Source organism: Panulirus ornatus, chromosome 5 (assembly GCF_036320965.1).
Source record: "Panulirus ornatus isolate Po-2019 chromosome 5, ASM3632096v1, whole genome shotgun sequence".
Classification (NCBI taxonomy): domain Eukaryota; kingdom Metazoa; phylum Arthropoda; class Malacostraca; order Decapoda; family Palinuridae; genus Panulirus; species Panulirus ornatus.
The window spans coordinates 48074597-48089903 of record NC_092228.1 but is presented as its reverse complement, the minus strand read 5'-3'; the positions used below and the strand labels follow the sequence as shown (position 1 = coordinate 48089903).

Below are 15307 nucleotides of genomic sequence, written 5' to 3'. Positions count from 1 at the left end.
ATGTGTCGGAGGTGGAGGGAAGGAGGAGAAGTGGGAGACCAAACTGGAGGTGGAAAGATGGAGTGAAAAAGATTTTGAGTGATTGGGGCCTGAACATGCAGGAGGGTGAAAGGCGGGCAAGGAATAGAGTGAATTGGATCGATGTGGTATACCGGGGTTGACGTGCTGTCAGTGGATTGAATCAGGGCATGTAAAGCGTCTGGGGTAAACCATGGAAAGCTGGGTGGGGCCTGGATGTGGAAAGGGAGCTGTGGTTTCGGGCATTATTGCATGACAGCTAGAGACTGAGTGTGAACGAATGAGGCCTTTGTTGTCTTTTCCTAGCGCTACCCCACACACATGAGGGGGGAGGGGGATGGTATTCCATGTGTGGTGAGGTGGCGATGGGAATGAATAAAGGAAGACAGTGTGAATTGTGTGCATGGATATATATGTATGTGTCTGTGTGTGTATATATATGTATACATTGAGATGTATAGGAATGTATATTTGCGTGTGTGGTCGTGTGTGTGTATATACATGTGTATGGGGGTGGGTTGGGCCATTTCTTTCGTCTGTTTCCTTGCGTTACCTCGCAAATGTGGGAGACAGCGACAAAGCAAAATATATAAATAAAATAAATATATAAATGGAGAAAATGCGTGAAGAAAAATTGATAATGAGATTATATGTGTCAGAGGTGGAGGGAACGAGAAGCGGGAGACCAAATTGGAGGTGGAAAGATGGAGTGAAAAAGATTTTGAGCAATCGGGGCCTGAACATGCAGGAGGGTGAAAGGCGGGCAAGGAATAGAGTGAATTGGAACGATGTGGTATCCCAGGGTCCATGTGCTGTCAATGGATTGAACCAGGGCATGTGAAGCATCTAGGGTAAACCATGGTAAGTTTTGTGGGGCCTGGATGTGGAAAGGGAGCTGTGGTTTCAGTGTATTATACATGACAGCTAGAGACTGAGTGTGAACGAACGTGGCCTTTGTTGTCTTTTCCTAGCGTTACCTCACACGCATGCAGGGGGAGGGGTTTGTCATTTCATGTGCAGCAGGGTGGTGATGGGAATGAATAAAGGGAGCAAGTATGAATTATTTAAAAGTGTATATACGTATATGTTTGTGTATGTATATATATGTATACATTGAAATGTATAGGTATGTATATGTGCATGTATGGACATGAATGTATATGCATATGTCTGTCGGTGGGTTGGGGGAGACAGCGACAAAGTTTAAAAAATAAATAAATAAAATACAGAGGTATAAGTTTGTTGAGTATTCCTGGTAAATTATACGGGAGGGTATTGATTGAGAGGGTGAAGGCATATACAGAGCATCAGATTGGGGAAGAGCAGTGTGGTTTCAGAAGTGGTAGAGGATGTGTGGATCAGTTGTTTGCTTTGAAGAATGTATGTGAGAAATACTTAGAAAAGCAAATGGATTTGTATGTAGCATTTATGGATCTGGAGAAGGCATATGATAGAGTTGATAGAGATGCTCTGTGGAAGGTAGTAAGAATATATGGTGTGGGAGGAGAGTTGTTAGAAGCAGTGAAAAGTTTTTATCGAGGATGTAAGGCATGTGTACGTATAGGAAGAGAGGAAAGTGATTGGTTCTCAGTGAATGTAGGTTTGCAGCAGGGGTGTGTGATGTCTCCATGGTTGTTTAATTTGTTTATGGATGGGGTTGTTAGGGAGGTAAATGCAAGAGTTTTGGAAAGAGGGGCAAGTATGAAGTCTGTTGGGGATGAGAGACCTTGGGAAGTGAGTCAATTGTTGTTCGCTGATGATACAGCGCTGGTGGCTGATTCATGTGAGAAACTGCAGAAGCTGGTGACTGAGTTTGGTAAAGTGTGTGGAAGAAGAAAGTTAAGAGTAAATGTGAATAAGAGCAAGGTTATTAGGTACAGTAGGGTTGAGGGTCAAGTCAATTGGGAGGTGAGTTTGAATGGAGAAAAACTGGAGGAAGTGAAGTGTTTTAGATATCTGGGAGTGGATCTGGCAGCGGATGGAACCATGGAAGCGGAAGTGGATCAAAGGGTGGGGGAGGGGGCGAAAATTCTGGGGGCCTTGAAGAATGTGTGGAAGTCGAGAACATTATCTCGGAAAGCAAAAATGGGTATGTTTGAAGGAATAGTGGTTCCAACAATGTTGTATGGTTGCGAGGCGTGGGCTATGGATAGAGTTGTGCGCAGGAGGATGGATGTGCTGGAAATGAGATGTTTGAGGACAATGTGTGGTGTGAGGTGGTTTGATCGAGTGAGTAACGTAAGGGTAAGAGAGATGTGTGGAAATAAAAAGAGCGTGGTTGAGAGAGCAGAAGAGGGTGTTTTGAAGTGGTTTGGGCACATGGAGAGAATGAGTGAGGAAAGATTGACCAAGAGGATATATGTGTCGGAGGTGGAGGGAACGAGGAGAAGAGGGAGACCAAATTGGAGGTGGAAAGATGGAGTGAAAAAGATTTTGTGTGATCGGGGCCTGAACATGCAGGAGGGTGAAAGGAGGGCAAGGAATAGAGTGAATTGGAGCGATGTGGTATACCGGGGTTGACGTGCTGTCAGTGGATTGAATCAAGGCATGTGAAGCGTCTGGGGTAAACCATGGAAAGCTGTGTAGGTATGTATATTTGCGTGTGTGGACGTATGTATATACATGTGTATGGGGGGGGTTGGGCAATTTCTTTCGTCTGTTTCCTTGCGCTACCTCGCAAACGCGGGAGACAGCGACAAAGTATAATAATATAAAATAATAAATATATATATTTTTTTTTTTTGCTTTGTCGCTGTCTCCCGCGTTTGCGAGGTAGCGCAAGGAAACAGACGAAAGAAATGGCCCAACCCACCCCCTTACGCATGTATATACATACGTCCACACACGCAAATATACATACCTACACAGCTTTCCATGGTTTACCCCAGACGCTTCACATGCCTTGATTCAATCCACTGACAGTACGTCAACCCCGGTATACCACATCGCTCCAATTCACTCTATTCCTTGCCCTCCTTTCACCCTCCTGCATGTTCAGGCCCCGATCACACAAAATCTTTTTCACTCCATCTTTCCACCTCCAACTTGGTCTCCCTCTTCTCCTCGTTCCCTCCACCTCCGACACATATATCCTCTTGGTCAATCTTTCCTCACTCATTCTCTCCATGTGACCAAACCATTTCAAAACACCCTCTTCTGCTCTCTCAACCACGCTCTTTTTATTACCACACATCTCTCTTACCCTTACGTTACTTACTCGATCAAACCACCTCACACCACACACTTTCCTCAAACATCTCATTTCCAGCACATCCATCCTCCTGCGCACAACTCTATCCATAGTCCACGCCTCGCAACCATACAACATTGTTGGAACTACTATTCCTTCAAACATACCCATTTTTGCTTTCCAAGATAATGTCCTCGACTTCCACACATTCTTCAAGGCTCCTAGAATTTGCGCCCCCTCCCCCACCCTATGATCCACTTCCGCTTCCATGTTTCCATCCGCTGCCAGATCCACTCCCAGATATCTAAAACACTTCACTTCCTCCAGTTTTTCTCCATTCAAACTCACCTCCCAATTGACTTGACCCTCAACCCTACTGTACCTAATAACCTTGCTCTTATTCACATTTACTCTTAACTTTCTTCTTTCACACACTTTACCAAACTCAGTCACCAGCTTCTGCAGTTTCTCACATGAATCAGCCACCAGTGCTGTATCATCAGCGAACAACAACTGACTCACTTCCCAAGCTCTCTCATCCCCAACAGACATATATATATATATATATATATATATATATATATATATATATATGTATATCAAAAGGGGAGGGGTCAAGTAAAAATTGTTGTAGGTGGTCTGAGGTCTAAAGATGGAAGATGGCGAAAGGTAATGAACAGGATACAGTAAACTGGAGCAATGTAGTATAACAGTGGGTAATGTGCTGTCAATGGATTAAACCAGGGGAAAGTGAAGCAGCTTGGAGAAACCACAGAGAGGTTTATGGGACATGATTGTGAATAGGGTACTGTGGTTTTGGTGGATTGCACATAACAGCTACAAAGTAGGAGTGAGTGGCTGAGGCCTTTTCTTCATCTGCTCCTGGCACTACCTTGCTAATGCAAGAAAAGGTGAACAAGTAAGAGAAAAAATAAAATTCATAATTTTTCATATAAAATAATAATGATAATCATAATGAATCAACATATAACTGTGCAACATGCATAGCCAGCCAGCACATCATAGTCATAACTGAAGGGACAGAGTGAAAGGAACATGAAATGGCTGGTTCAGTCATACACCTATGTGTTAATGACAGGTCCTATCCAATGACAAATTGCATTACACTAATATCATGCAACATTACTTGAATTTAAGCCAAGACCATCTCCTAAACTTTTACATGACTTTGGTATTAAAATATACAGAATGATTATCTTATACAAGGCATGAGAATCTAACCAAAATACAGTGCTCACTATACTTACATTACCAACATATATTGAACGTGCATCCACTTCCATCTTTTCTTCCAAAGACATATTTAATGGAGATGTTGCTCCTGCAGCACCTGGAGGTGAACCTAAGTTCATCTGTTTGTCCACTTCTGACTGAATCTGACGAATTTTCTCAGCCTCTTCTTCCATTTCCCTGACTCGTGCTAAAAAGGTAAATCTATTGATAAATACAGAACAATAATGATAAGCTTTAAAATATACAATTCAATTTTTTTCACATTTTATTGCCATTTCCTGTATATGCAAGGTACAAAAACAAACAAATCCAATTCTAAGGAAGCCCTAGCTTCTCATGTGCCAATTTTCTATATGACACACTTCTTAAATGCCGAGGTCAGTGCAGTAAAAATTATCATACCAATCCCTCACTTTATGCATGAATTATGTTCAACACAAAACTCAGAGAAATCATATATATATATATATATATATATATATATATATATATATTAAGAATATATGGTGTGGGAGGAAAGTTGTTAGAAGCAGTGAAAAGTTTTTATCGAGGATGTAAGGCATGTGTACGTGTAGGAAGAGAGGAAAGTGATTGGTTCTCAGTGAATGTAGGTTTGCGGCAGGGGTGTGTGATGTCTCCATGGTTGTTTAATTTGTTTATGGATGGGGTTGTTAGGGAGGTAAATCCAAGAGTTTTGGAAAGAGGGGCAAGTATGAAGTCTGTTGGGGATGAGAGAGCTTGGGAAGTGAGTCAGTTGTTGTTCGCTGATGATACAGCGCTGGTGGCTGATTCATGTGAGAAACTGCAGAAGCTGGTGACTGAGTTTGGAAAAGTGTGTGGAAGAAGAAAGTTAAGAGTAAATGTGAATAAGAGCAAGGTTATTAGGTACAGTAGGGTTGAGGGTCAAGTCAATTGGGAGGTGAGTTTGAATGGAGAAAAACTGGAGGAAGTGAAGTGTTTTAGATATCTGGGAGTGGATCTGGCAGCGGATGGAACCATGGAAGCGGAAGTGGATCATAGGGTGGGGGAAGGGGCGAAAATCCTGGGGGCCTTGAAAAATGTGTGGAAGTCAAGAACATTATCTCGGAAAGCAAAAATGGGTATGTTTGAAGGAATAGTGGTTCCAACAATGTTGTATGGTTGCGAGGCGTGAGCTATGGATAGAGTTGTGCGCAGGAGGATGGATGTGCTGGAAATGAGATGTTTGAGGACAATGTGTGGTGTGAGGTGGTTTGATCGAGTGAGTAACGTAAGGGTAAGAGAGATGCGTGGAAATAAAAAGAGCGTGGTTGAGAGAGCAGAAGAGGGTGTTTTGAAGTGGTTTGGGCACATGGAGAGGATGAGTGAGGAAAGATTGACCAAGAGGATATATGTGTCGGAGGTGGAGGGAACAAGGAGAAGAGGGAGACCAAATTGGAGGTGGAAAGATGGAGTGAAAAAGATTTTGTGTGATCGGGGCCTGAACATGCAGGAGGGTGAAAGGAGGGCAAGGAATAGAGTGAATTGGAGCGATGTGGTATACCGGGGTTGACGTGCTGTCAGTGGATTGAAGCAAGGCATGTGAAGCGTCTGGGGTAAACCATGGAAAGCTGTGTAGGTATGTATATTTGCGTGTGTGGACGTATGTATATACATGTGTATGGGGGGGGGGGGGGTTGGGCCATTTCTTTCGTCTGTTTCCTTGCGCTACCTCGCAAACGCGGGAGACAGCGACAAAGTATAATAAAAGAAAAAAAAAAATATATATATATATATATATTTTTTTTTCAAACTTTTCGCCATTTCCCGCATTAGCGAGGTAGCGTTAAGAACAGAGGACTGGGCCTTTGAGGGAATACCCTCACCTGGCCCCCTTTTCTGTTCCTTCTTTTGGAAAACTAAGAAAGAGAGGGGAGGATTTCCAGCCCCCTGCTCCCTTCCCTTTTAGTCGCCTTCTATGACACGCAGGGAATACGTGGGAAGCATTCTTTCTCCCCTATCCCCAGGGATAATATATATATATATATATATATATATATATATATATATATATATATATATATATATATATATATATATATATATATTTTTTTTTTATGCTATTCGCTATTTCCCGCGATAGCGAGGTAGCGTTAAGAACAGAGGACTGGGCCTTTGAGGGAATATCCTCACCTGGACCTCTTCTCTGTTCCTTCTTTTGGAAAAAAAAAAAAAAAAAAAAAAAAAAAAAAAAAAAAAAACGAGAGGGTAGGATATATATATATATATATATATATATATATATATATATATATATATATATATATATATATATATTTTTTTTGTTTTTTTTTTTGCTTTGTCGCTGTCTCCCACGTTTGCGAGGTAGCGCAAGGAAACAGACGAAAGAAATGGCCCAACCCACCCCCATACACATGTATATACATACGTCCACACACGCAAATATACATACCTACACAGCTTTCCATGGTTTACCCCAGACGCTTCACCTGCCTTGATTCAATCCACTGACAGCACGTCAACCCCGGTATACCACATCGCTCCAATTCACTCTATTCCTTGCCCTCCTTACACCCTCCTGCATGTTCAGGCCCGGATCACACAAAATCTTTTTCACTCCATCTTTCCACCTCCAATTTGGTCTCCCTCTTCTCCTCGTTCCCTAAACCTCCGACACATATATCCTCCTGGTTAATCTTTCCTCACTCATTCTCTCCATGTGCCCAAACCATTTCAAAACACCCTCTTCTGCTCTCTCAACCACGCTCTTTTTATTTCCACCCATCTCTCTTACCCTTACGTTACTTACTCGATCAAACACCTCACACCACACATTGTCCTCAAACATCTCATTTCCAGCACATCCATCCTCCTGCGCACAACTCTATCCATAGCCCACGCCTCGCAACCATACAACATTGTTGGAACCACTATTCCCTCAAACATACCCATTTTTGCTTTCCGAGATAATGTTCTCGACTTCCACACATTCTTCAAGGCTCCCAGAATTTTCACCCCCTCCCCCACCCCATGATCCACTTCCGCTTCCATGGTTCCATCCGCTGCCAGATCCACTCCCAGATATCTAAAACACTTTATTTCCTCCAGTTTTTCTCCATTCAAACTTACCTCCCAATTGACTTGACCCTCAACCCTACTGTATCTAATAACCTTGCTCTTATTCACATTTACCCTTAACTTTCTTCTTTCACACACTTTACCAAACTCAGTCACCAGCTTCTGCAGTTTCTCACATGAATCAGCCACCAGTGCTGTATCATCAGCGAACAACAACTGACTCACTTCCCAAGCTCTCTCATCTCCAACAGACTTCATACTTGCCCCTCTTTCCAAAACTCTTGCATTCACCTCCCTAACAACCCCATCCATAAACAAATTAAACAACCATGGAGACATCACACACCCCTGCCGCAAACCTACATTCACTGAGAACCAATCACTTTCCTCTCTTCCTACACGTACACATGCCTTACATCCTCGATAAAAACTTTTCACTGCTTCTAACAACTTGCCTCCCACACCATATATTCTTAATACCTTCCACAGAGCATCTCTATCAACTCTATCATATGCCTTCTCCAGATCCATAAATGCTACATACAAATCCATTTGCTTTTCTAAATATTTCTCACATACATTCTTCAAAGCAAACACCTGATCCACATATCCTCTACCACTTCTGAAACCACACTGCTCTTCCCCAATCTGATGCTCTGTACATGCCTTCACCCTCTCAATCATATATATATATATATATATATATATATATATATATATATATATATATATATATATATTTTTTTTTTTTTTTTTTTTTTTTTTTTTATACTTTGTCGCTGTCTCCCGCGTTTGCGAGGTAGCGCAAGGAAACAGACGAAAGAAATGGCCCAACCCCCCCCCCATACACATGTACATACACACGTCCACACACGCAAATACACATACCTACACAGCTTTCCATGGTTTACCCCAGACGCTTCACATGCCTTGATTCAATCCACTGACAGCACGTCAACCCCTGTATACCACATCGCTCCAATTCACTCTATTCCTTGCCCTCCTTTCACCCTCCTGCATGTTCAGGCCCCGATCACACAAAATCTTTTTCACTCCATCTTTCCACCTCCAATTTGGTCTCCCTCTTCTCCTCGTTCCCTCCACCTCCGACACATATATCCTCTTGGTCAATCTTTCCTCACTCATTCTCTCCATGTGCCCAAACCATTTCAAAACACCCTCTTCTGCTCTCTCAACCACACTCTTTTTATTTCCACACATCTCTCTTACCCTTACGTTACTTACTCGATCAAACCACCTCACACCACACATTGTCCTCAAACATCTCATTTCCAGCACATCCATCCTCCTGCGCACAACTCTATCCATAGCCCACGCCTTGCAACCATACAACATTGTTGGAACCACTATTCCTTCAAACATACCCATTTTTGCTTTCCGAGATAATGTTCTCGACTTCCACACATTTTTCAAGGCTCCCAAAATTTTCGCCCCCTCCCCCACCCTATGATCCACTTCCGCTTCCATGGTTCCATCCGCTGACAGATCCACTCCCAGATATCTAAAACACTTCATTTCCTCCAGTTTTTCTCCATTCAAACTCACCTCCCAATTGACTTGACCCTCAACCCTACTGTACCTAATAACCTTGCTCTTATTCACATTTACTCTTAACTTTCTTCTTCCACACACTTTACCAAACTCAGTCACCAGCTTCTGCAGTTTCTCACATGAATCAGCCACCAGCGCTGTATCATCAGCGAACAACAACTGACTCACTTCCCAAGCTCTCTCATCCCCAACAGACTTCATACTTGCCCCTATTTTTCTTTTCTTTCAAACTATTCGCCATTTCCCGCGTTAGCGAGGTAGCGTTAAGAACAGAGAACTGGGCCTTTAAGGGAATATCCTCACCTGGCCCCCTTCTCTATTCCTTCTTTTGGAAAATTAAAAAAAAATAATAAGAGGGGAGGATTTCCAGCCCCCTGCTCCCTCCCCTTTTAGTCGCCTTCTACGACACGCAGGGAATACGTGGGAAGTATTCTTTCTCCCCTATCCCCAGGGATATTCATATACATATACATATTAATGCTTGTTTGTCTTCATTCTCGGTACCATCCCACCTCACAGGAAACACGAAAAAAGGCTATATCCACTCACACTCATTCTCAAGCTGTTGTGTAATGCACCAAAACCACAGCTCCCTATCCAGGTCCCACAGGCCTCTCCATGGTTTATTCCGGATACTTCACATGCCCTAGTTCAGTCCATTGACAGCATGTCGACCAGAAGTAAACCACATCATTTCAAACCATTCTATTCTATGCACGTATTTCACCATTCTGCATGTTTAGGCCCCAATTGCTCAGAATCGTTTTCACTCCATTCTTCCTCCTCCAATTTGGTCTCCCACTTCTCCTCGTTCCCTCCTCTCTGACACATATATCCTCTTGGTCAATCTTTCCTCACTCATTCTCTCCATGTGACCGAACCATTTCAAAACACCCTCTTCTGCTCTCTCAACCACACTCTTTTTATTACCACACCTCTCTCTCTCACCCTATTATTACTTACTCAATCAAACCACCTCACATCTCATATTGTCCTCAAACATCTCATTTCCAGCACATTCACCCTCCTCCACACAACTCTATCTATAGCCTATGCCTTGCAACCATATAACATTGACGGAACCACGATCCCTTCAAACATACCCATTTTTGCTTTCTGAGATAATGTTCTCGACTTCCACACATTCTTCAACACTCCCAGAACTTTTGCCCCCTCCCCCACCCAATGATTCGCTTCCGCTTCCATGGTTCTATCCGCTGCCAAATCCACTCCCAGATATCTAAAACACTTCACTTCCTCCAGTTTTTCTCCATTCAAACTTACCTCCCAATTGACTTGTCCCTCAACCCTACTATCCCTAATAACCTTGCTCTTATTCACATTTACTCTCAGCTTTCTTCTTTCACACACTTTACCAAACTCAGTCACCAGCTTTTGCAGTTTCTCACATGAATCAGCCACCAGCGCTGTATCATCAGCGAACAACAACTGACTCACTTCCGAAGCTCTCTCATCCACAACAGACTGCATAATTGCCCCTCTTTCCAAAACTCTTGCATTAACCTCCCTAACAAACCCATCCATAAACAAATTAAACCACCATGGAGACATCACACACCCCTGCCGCAAACCAACATTCACTGAGAACCAATCACTTTCCTCTCTTCCTACATGTACACATGCCTTACATCCTTGATAAAAAGTTTTCACTGCCTCTAACATCTTGCCCCCACTCCATATACTCTTAATACCTTCCACAGAGCATCTCTATCAACTCTTATCATATGCCTTCTCCAGATCCATAAATGCTACATACAAATCGATTTGCTTTTCTAAGTATTTCTCACATACAATCTTCAAAGCAAACACCTGATCCACACATCCTCTACCATTTCCGAAATCACACTGCTCTTCCCCAGTTTGATGCTCTGTACGTGCCTTCACCCTCTCAATCAATACCCTCCCATATAATTTCCCAGGAATACTCAACAAACTTATACCTCTGTAATTTGAGCACTCACTTTTATCCTCTTTGCCTTTGTACAATGGCACTATGCAAGCATTCCGCCAATCCTCAGGCACCTCACCATGAGTCATTATTATTTTTTTTTTATTATACTTTGTCGCTGTCTCCGCGTTTGCGAGGTAGCGCAAGGAAACAGACGAAAGAAATGGCCCAACCCCCCCCCATACACATGTAAATACATACGTCCACACACGCAAATATACATACCTACACAGCTTTCCATGGTTTACCCCAGACGCTTCACCTGCCTTGATTCAATCCACTGACAGCACGTCAACCCCGGTATACCACATCGCTCCAATTCACTCTATTCCTTGCCCTCCTTTCACCCTCCTGCATGTTCAGGCCCCGATCACACAAAATCTTTTTCACTCCATCTTTCCACCTCCAATTTGGTCTCCCTCTTCTCCTCGTTCCCTCCACCTCCGACACATATATCCTCTTGGTCAATCTTTCCTCACTCATCCTCTCCATGTGCCCAAACCACTTCAAAACACCCTCTTCTGCTCTCTCAACCAAGCTCTTTTTATTTCCACACATCTCTCTTACCCTTACGTTACTCACTCGATCAAACCACCTCACACCACACATTGTCCTCAAACATCTCATTTCCAGCACATCCATCCTCCTGCGCACAACTCTATCCATAGCCCACGCCTCGCAACCATACAACATTGTTGGAACCACTATTCCTTCAAACATACCCATTTTTGCTTTCCGAGATAATGTTCTCGACTTCCACACATTCTTCAAGGCCCCCAGAATTTTCGCCCCCTCCCCCACCCTATGATCCACTTCCGCTATATATATATATATATATATATATATATATATATACCAGGAGAGACTGTGTACAGAATGGAAAAAGGTGAGAACAATGGAAGTAAGGGGAGTGGGGGAGGAATGGGATGTATTTAGGGAATCAGTGATGGATTGCGCAAAAGATGCTTGTGGCATGAGAAGAGTGGGAGGTGGGCTGTTTAGAAAGGGTAGTGAGTGGTGGGATGAAGAAGTAAGAGTATTAGTGAAAGAGAAGAGAGAGGCATTTGGACGATTTTTGCAGGGAAAAAATGCAATTGAGTGGGAGAAGTATAAAAGAAAGAGACAGGAGGTCAAGAGAAAGGTGCAAGAGGTGAAAAAAGAGGGCAAATGAGAGTTGGGGTGAGAGACTATCAGTAAATTTTAGGGAGAATAAAAAGATGTTCTGGAAGGAGGTAAATAGGGTGCGTAAGACAAGGGAGCAAATGGGAACTTCAGTGAAGGGCGTAAATGGGGAGGTGATAACAGTAGTGGTGATGTGAGAGGAGATGGAATGAGTATTTTGAAGGTTTGTTGAATGTGTCTGATGACAGAGTGGCAGATATAGGGTGTTTTGGTCGAGGTGGTGTGCAAAGTGAGAGGGTTAGGGAAAATGATTTGGTAAACAGAGAAGAGGTAGTAAAAGCTTTGCGGAAGATGAAAGCCGGCAAGGCAGCAGGTTTGGATGGTATTGCAGTGGAATTTATTAAAAAAGGGGGTGACTGTATTGTTGACTGGTTGGTAAGGTTATTTAATGTATGTATGACTCATGGTGAGGTGCCTGAGGATTGGCGGAATGCGTGCATAGTGCCATTGTACAAAGGCAAAGGGGATAAGAGTGAGTGCTCAAATTACAGAGGTATAAGTTTGTTGAGTATTCCTGGTAAATTATATGGGAGGGTATTGATTGAGAGGGTGAAGGCATGTACAGAGCATCAGATTGGGGAAGAGCAGTGCGGTTTCAGAAGTGGTAGAGGATGTGTGGATCAGGTGTTTGCTTTGAAGAATGTATGTGAGAAATACTTAGAAAAGCAAATGGATTTGTATGTAGCATTTATGGATCTGGAGAAGGCATATGATAGAGTTGATAGAGATGCTCTGTGGAAGGTATTAAGAATATATGGTGTGGGAGGCAAGTTGTTAGAAGCAGTGAAAAGTTTTTATCGAGGATGTAAGGCATGTGTACGTGTAGGAAGAGAGGAAAGTGATTGGTTCTCAGTGAATGTAGGTTTGCGGCAGGGGTGTGTGATGTCTCCATGGTTGTTTAATTTGTTTATGGATGGGGTTGTTAGGGAGGTAAATGCAAGAGTCCTGGAAAGAGGGGCAAGTATGAAGTCTGTTGGGGATGAGAGAGCTTGGGAAGTGAGTCAGTTGTTGTTCGCTGATGATACAGCGCTGGTGGCTGATTCATGTGAGAAACTGCAGAAGCTGGTGACTGAGTTTGGTAAAGTGTGTGGAAGAAGAAAGTTAAGAGTAAATGTGAATAAGAGCAAGGTTATTAGGTACAGTAGGGTTGAGGGTCAAGTCAATTGGGAGGTGAGTTTGAATGGAGAAAAACTGGAGGAAGTGAAGTGTTTTAGATATCTGGGAGTGGATCTGTCAGCGGATGGAACCATGGAAGCGGAAGTGGATCATAGGGTGGGGGAGGGGGCGAAAATTTTGGGAGCCTTGAAAAATGTGTGGAAGTCGAAAACATTATCTCGGAAAGCAAAAATGGGTATGTTTGAAGGAATAGTGGTTCCAACAATGTTGTATGGTTGCGAGGCGTGGGCTATGGATAGAGTTGTGCGCAGGAGGATGGATGTGCTGGAAATGAGATGTTTGAGGACAATGTGTGGTGTGAGGTGGTTTGATCGAGTAAGTAACGTAAGGGTAAGAGAGATGTGTGGAAATAAAAAGAGCATGGTTGAGAGAGCAGAAGAGGGTGTTTTGAAATGGTTTGGGCACATGGAGAGAATGAGTGAGGAAAGATTGACCAAGAGGATATATGTGTCGGAGGTGGAGGGAACGAGGAGAAGAGGGAGACCAAATTGGAGGTGGAAAGATGGAGTGAAAAAGATTTTGTGTGATCGGGGCCTGAACATGCAGGAGGGTGAAAGGAGGGCAAGGAATAGAGTGAATTGGAGCGATGTGGTATACAGGGGTTGACGTGCTGTCAGTGGATTGAATCAAGGCATGTGAAGCGTCTGGGGTAAACCATGGAAAGCTGTGTAGGTATGTATATTTGCGTGTGTGGACGTGTGTACGTACATGTGTATGGGGGGGGGTTGGGCCATTTCTTTCTTCTGTTTCCTTGCGCTACCTCGCAAACGCGGGAGACAGCGACAAAGTATAAAAAAAAAAAAAAAAAAAAAAAATATATATATATATATATATGAGTGGGAGATGTATAAAAGAAAGAGACAGGAGGTCAAGAGAAAGGTGCAAGAGGTGAAAAAGAGGGCAAATGAGAGTTGGGGTGAGAGAGTATCATTAAATCTTAGGGAGAATAAAAAGATGTTTTGGAAGGAGGTAAATAAAGTGCATAAGAAAAGGGAGCAAATGGGAACTTCAGTGAAGGGGGCTAATGGGGAGGTGATAACAAGTAGTGGTGATGTGAGAAGGAGATGGAGTGAGTATTTTGAAGGTTTGTTGAATGTGTTTGATGACAGAGTGGCAGATATAGGGTGTTTTGGTCGAGGTGGTGTGCAAAGTGAGAGGGTTAGGGAAAATGATTTGGTAAACAGAGAAGAGGTAGTAAAAGCTTTGCGGAAGATGAAAGCCAGCAAGGCAGCAGGTTTGGATGGTATTGCAGTGGAATTTATTAAAAAAGGGGGTGACTCTATTGTTGACTGGTTGGTAAGGTTATTTAAAGTATGTATGACTCATGGTGAGGTGCCTGAGGATTGGCGGAATGCATGCATAGTGCAACTGTATAAAGGCAAAGGGGATAAGAGTGAGTGCTCAAATTACAGAGGTATAAGTTTGTTGAGTATTCCTAGTAAATTATATGGGAGGGTAATGATTGAGAGGGTGAAGGCATGTACAGAGCATCAGATTGGGGAAAAGCAGTGTGGTTTCAGAAGTGGTAGAGGATGTGTGGATCAGGTGTCTGCTTTGAAGAATGTATGTGAGAAATACTTAGAAAAGCAAATGGATTTGTATGTAGCATTTATGGATCTGGAGAAGGCATATGATAGAGTTGATAGAGATGCTCTGTGGAAGGTATTAAGAATATATGGTGTGGGAGGCAAGTTGTTAGAAGCAGTGAAAAGTTTTTATAGAGGATGTAAGGCATGTGTACATGTAGGAAGAGAGGAAAGTGATTGGTTCTCAGTGAATGTAGGTTTGCGGCAGGGGTGTGTGATGTCTCCATGGTTGTTTAATTTGTTTATGGATGGGGTTGTTAGGGAGGTGAATGCAAGAGTTTTGGAAAGAGGGGCAAGTATGAA

At 42.9% G+C, this 15307-nt stretch overlaps 1 protein-coding gene across 3 annotated transcripts in view; it reads right to left on the bottom strand.

Annotated features, from left to right (window-relative positions):
* The window catches only part of LOC139748772 (polyadenylate-binding protein 2-like), a 284468-nt gene that overhangs the window by 224886 nt on the left and 44275 nt on the right, over positions 1–15307 (bottom strand). For all 3 annotated transcript variants that reach the window (XM_071662207.1, XM_071662205.1, XM_071662206.1), the window contains exon 3: positions 4477–4649. In XM_071662207.1, coding sequence (XP_071518308.1) covers positions 4477–4649 — 173 coding nt within the window. The remainder of the gene's footprint in view (positions 1–4476; positions 4650–15307) is intronic.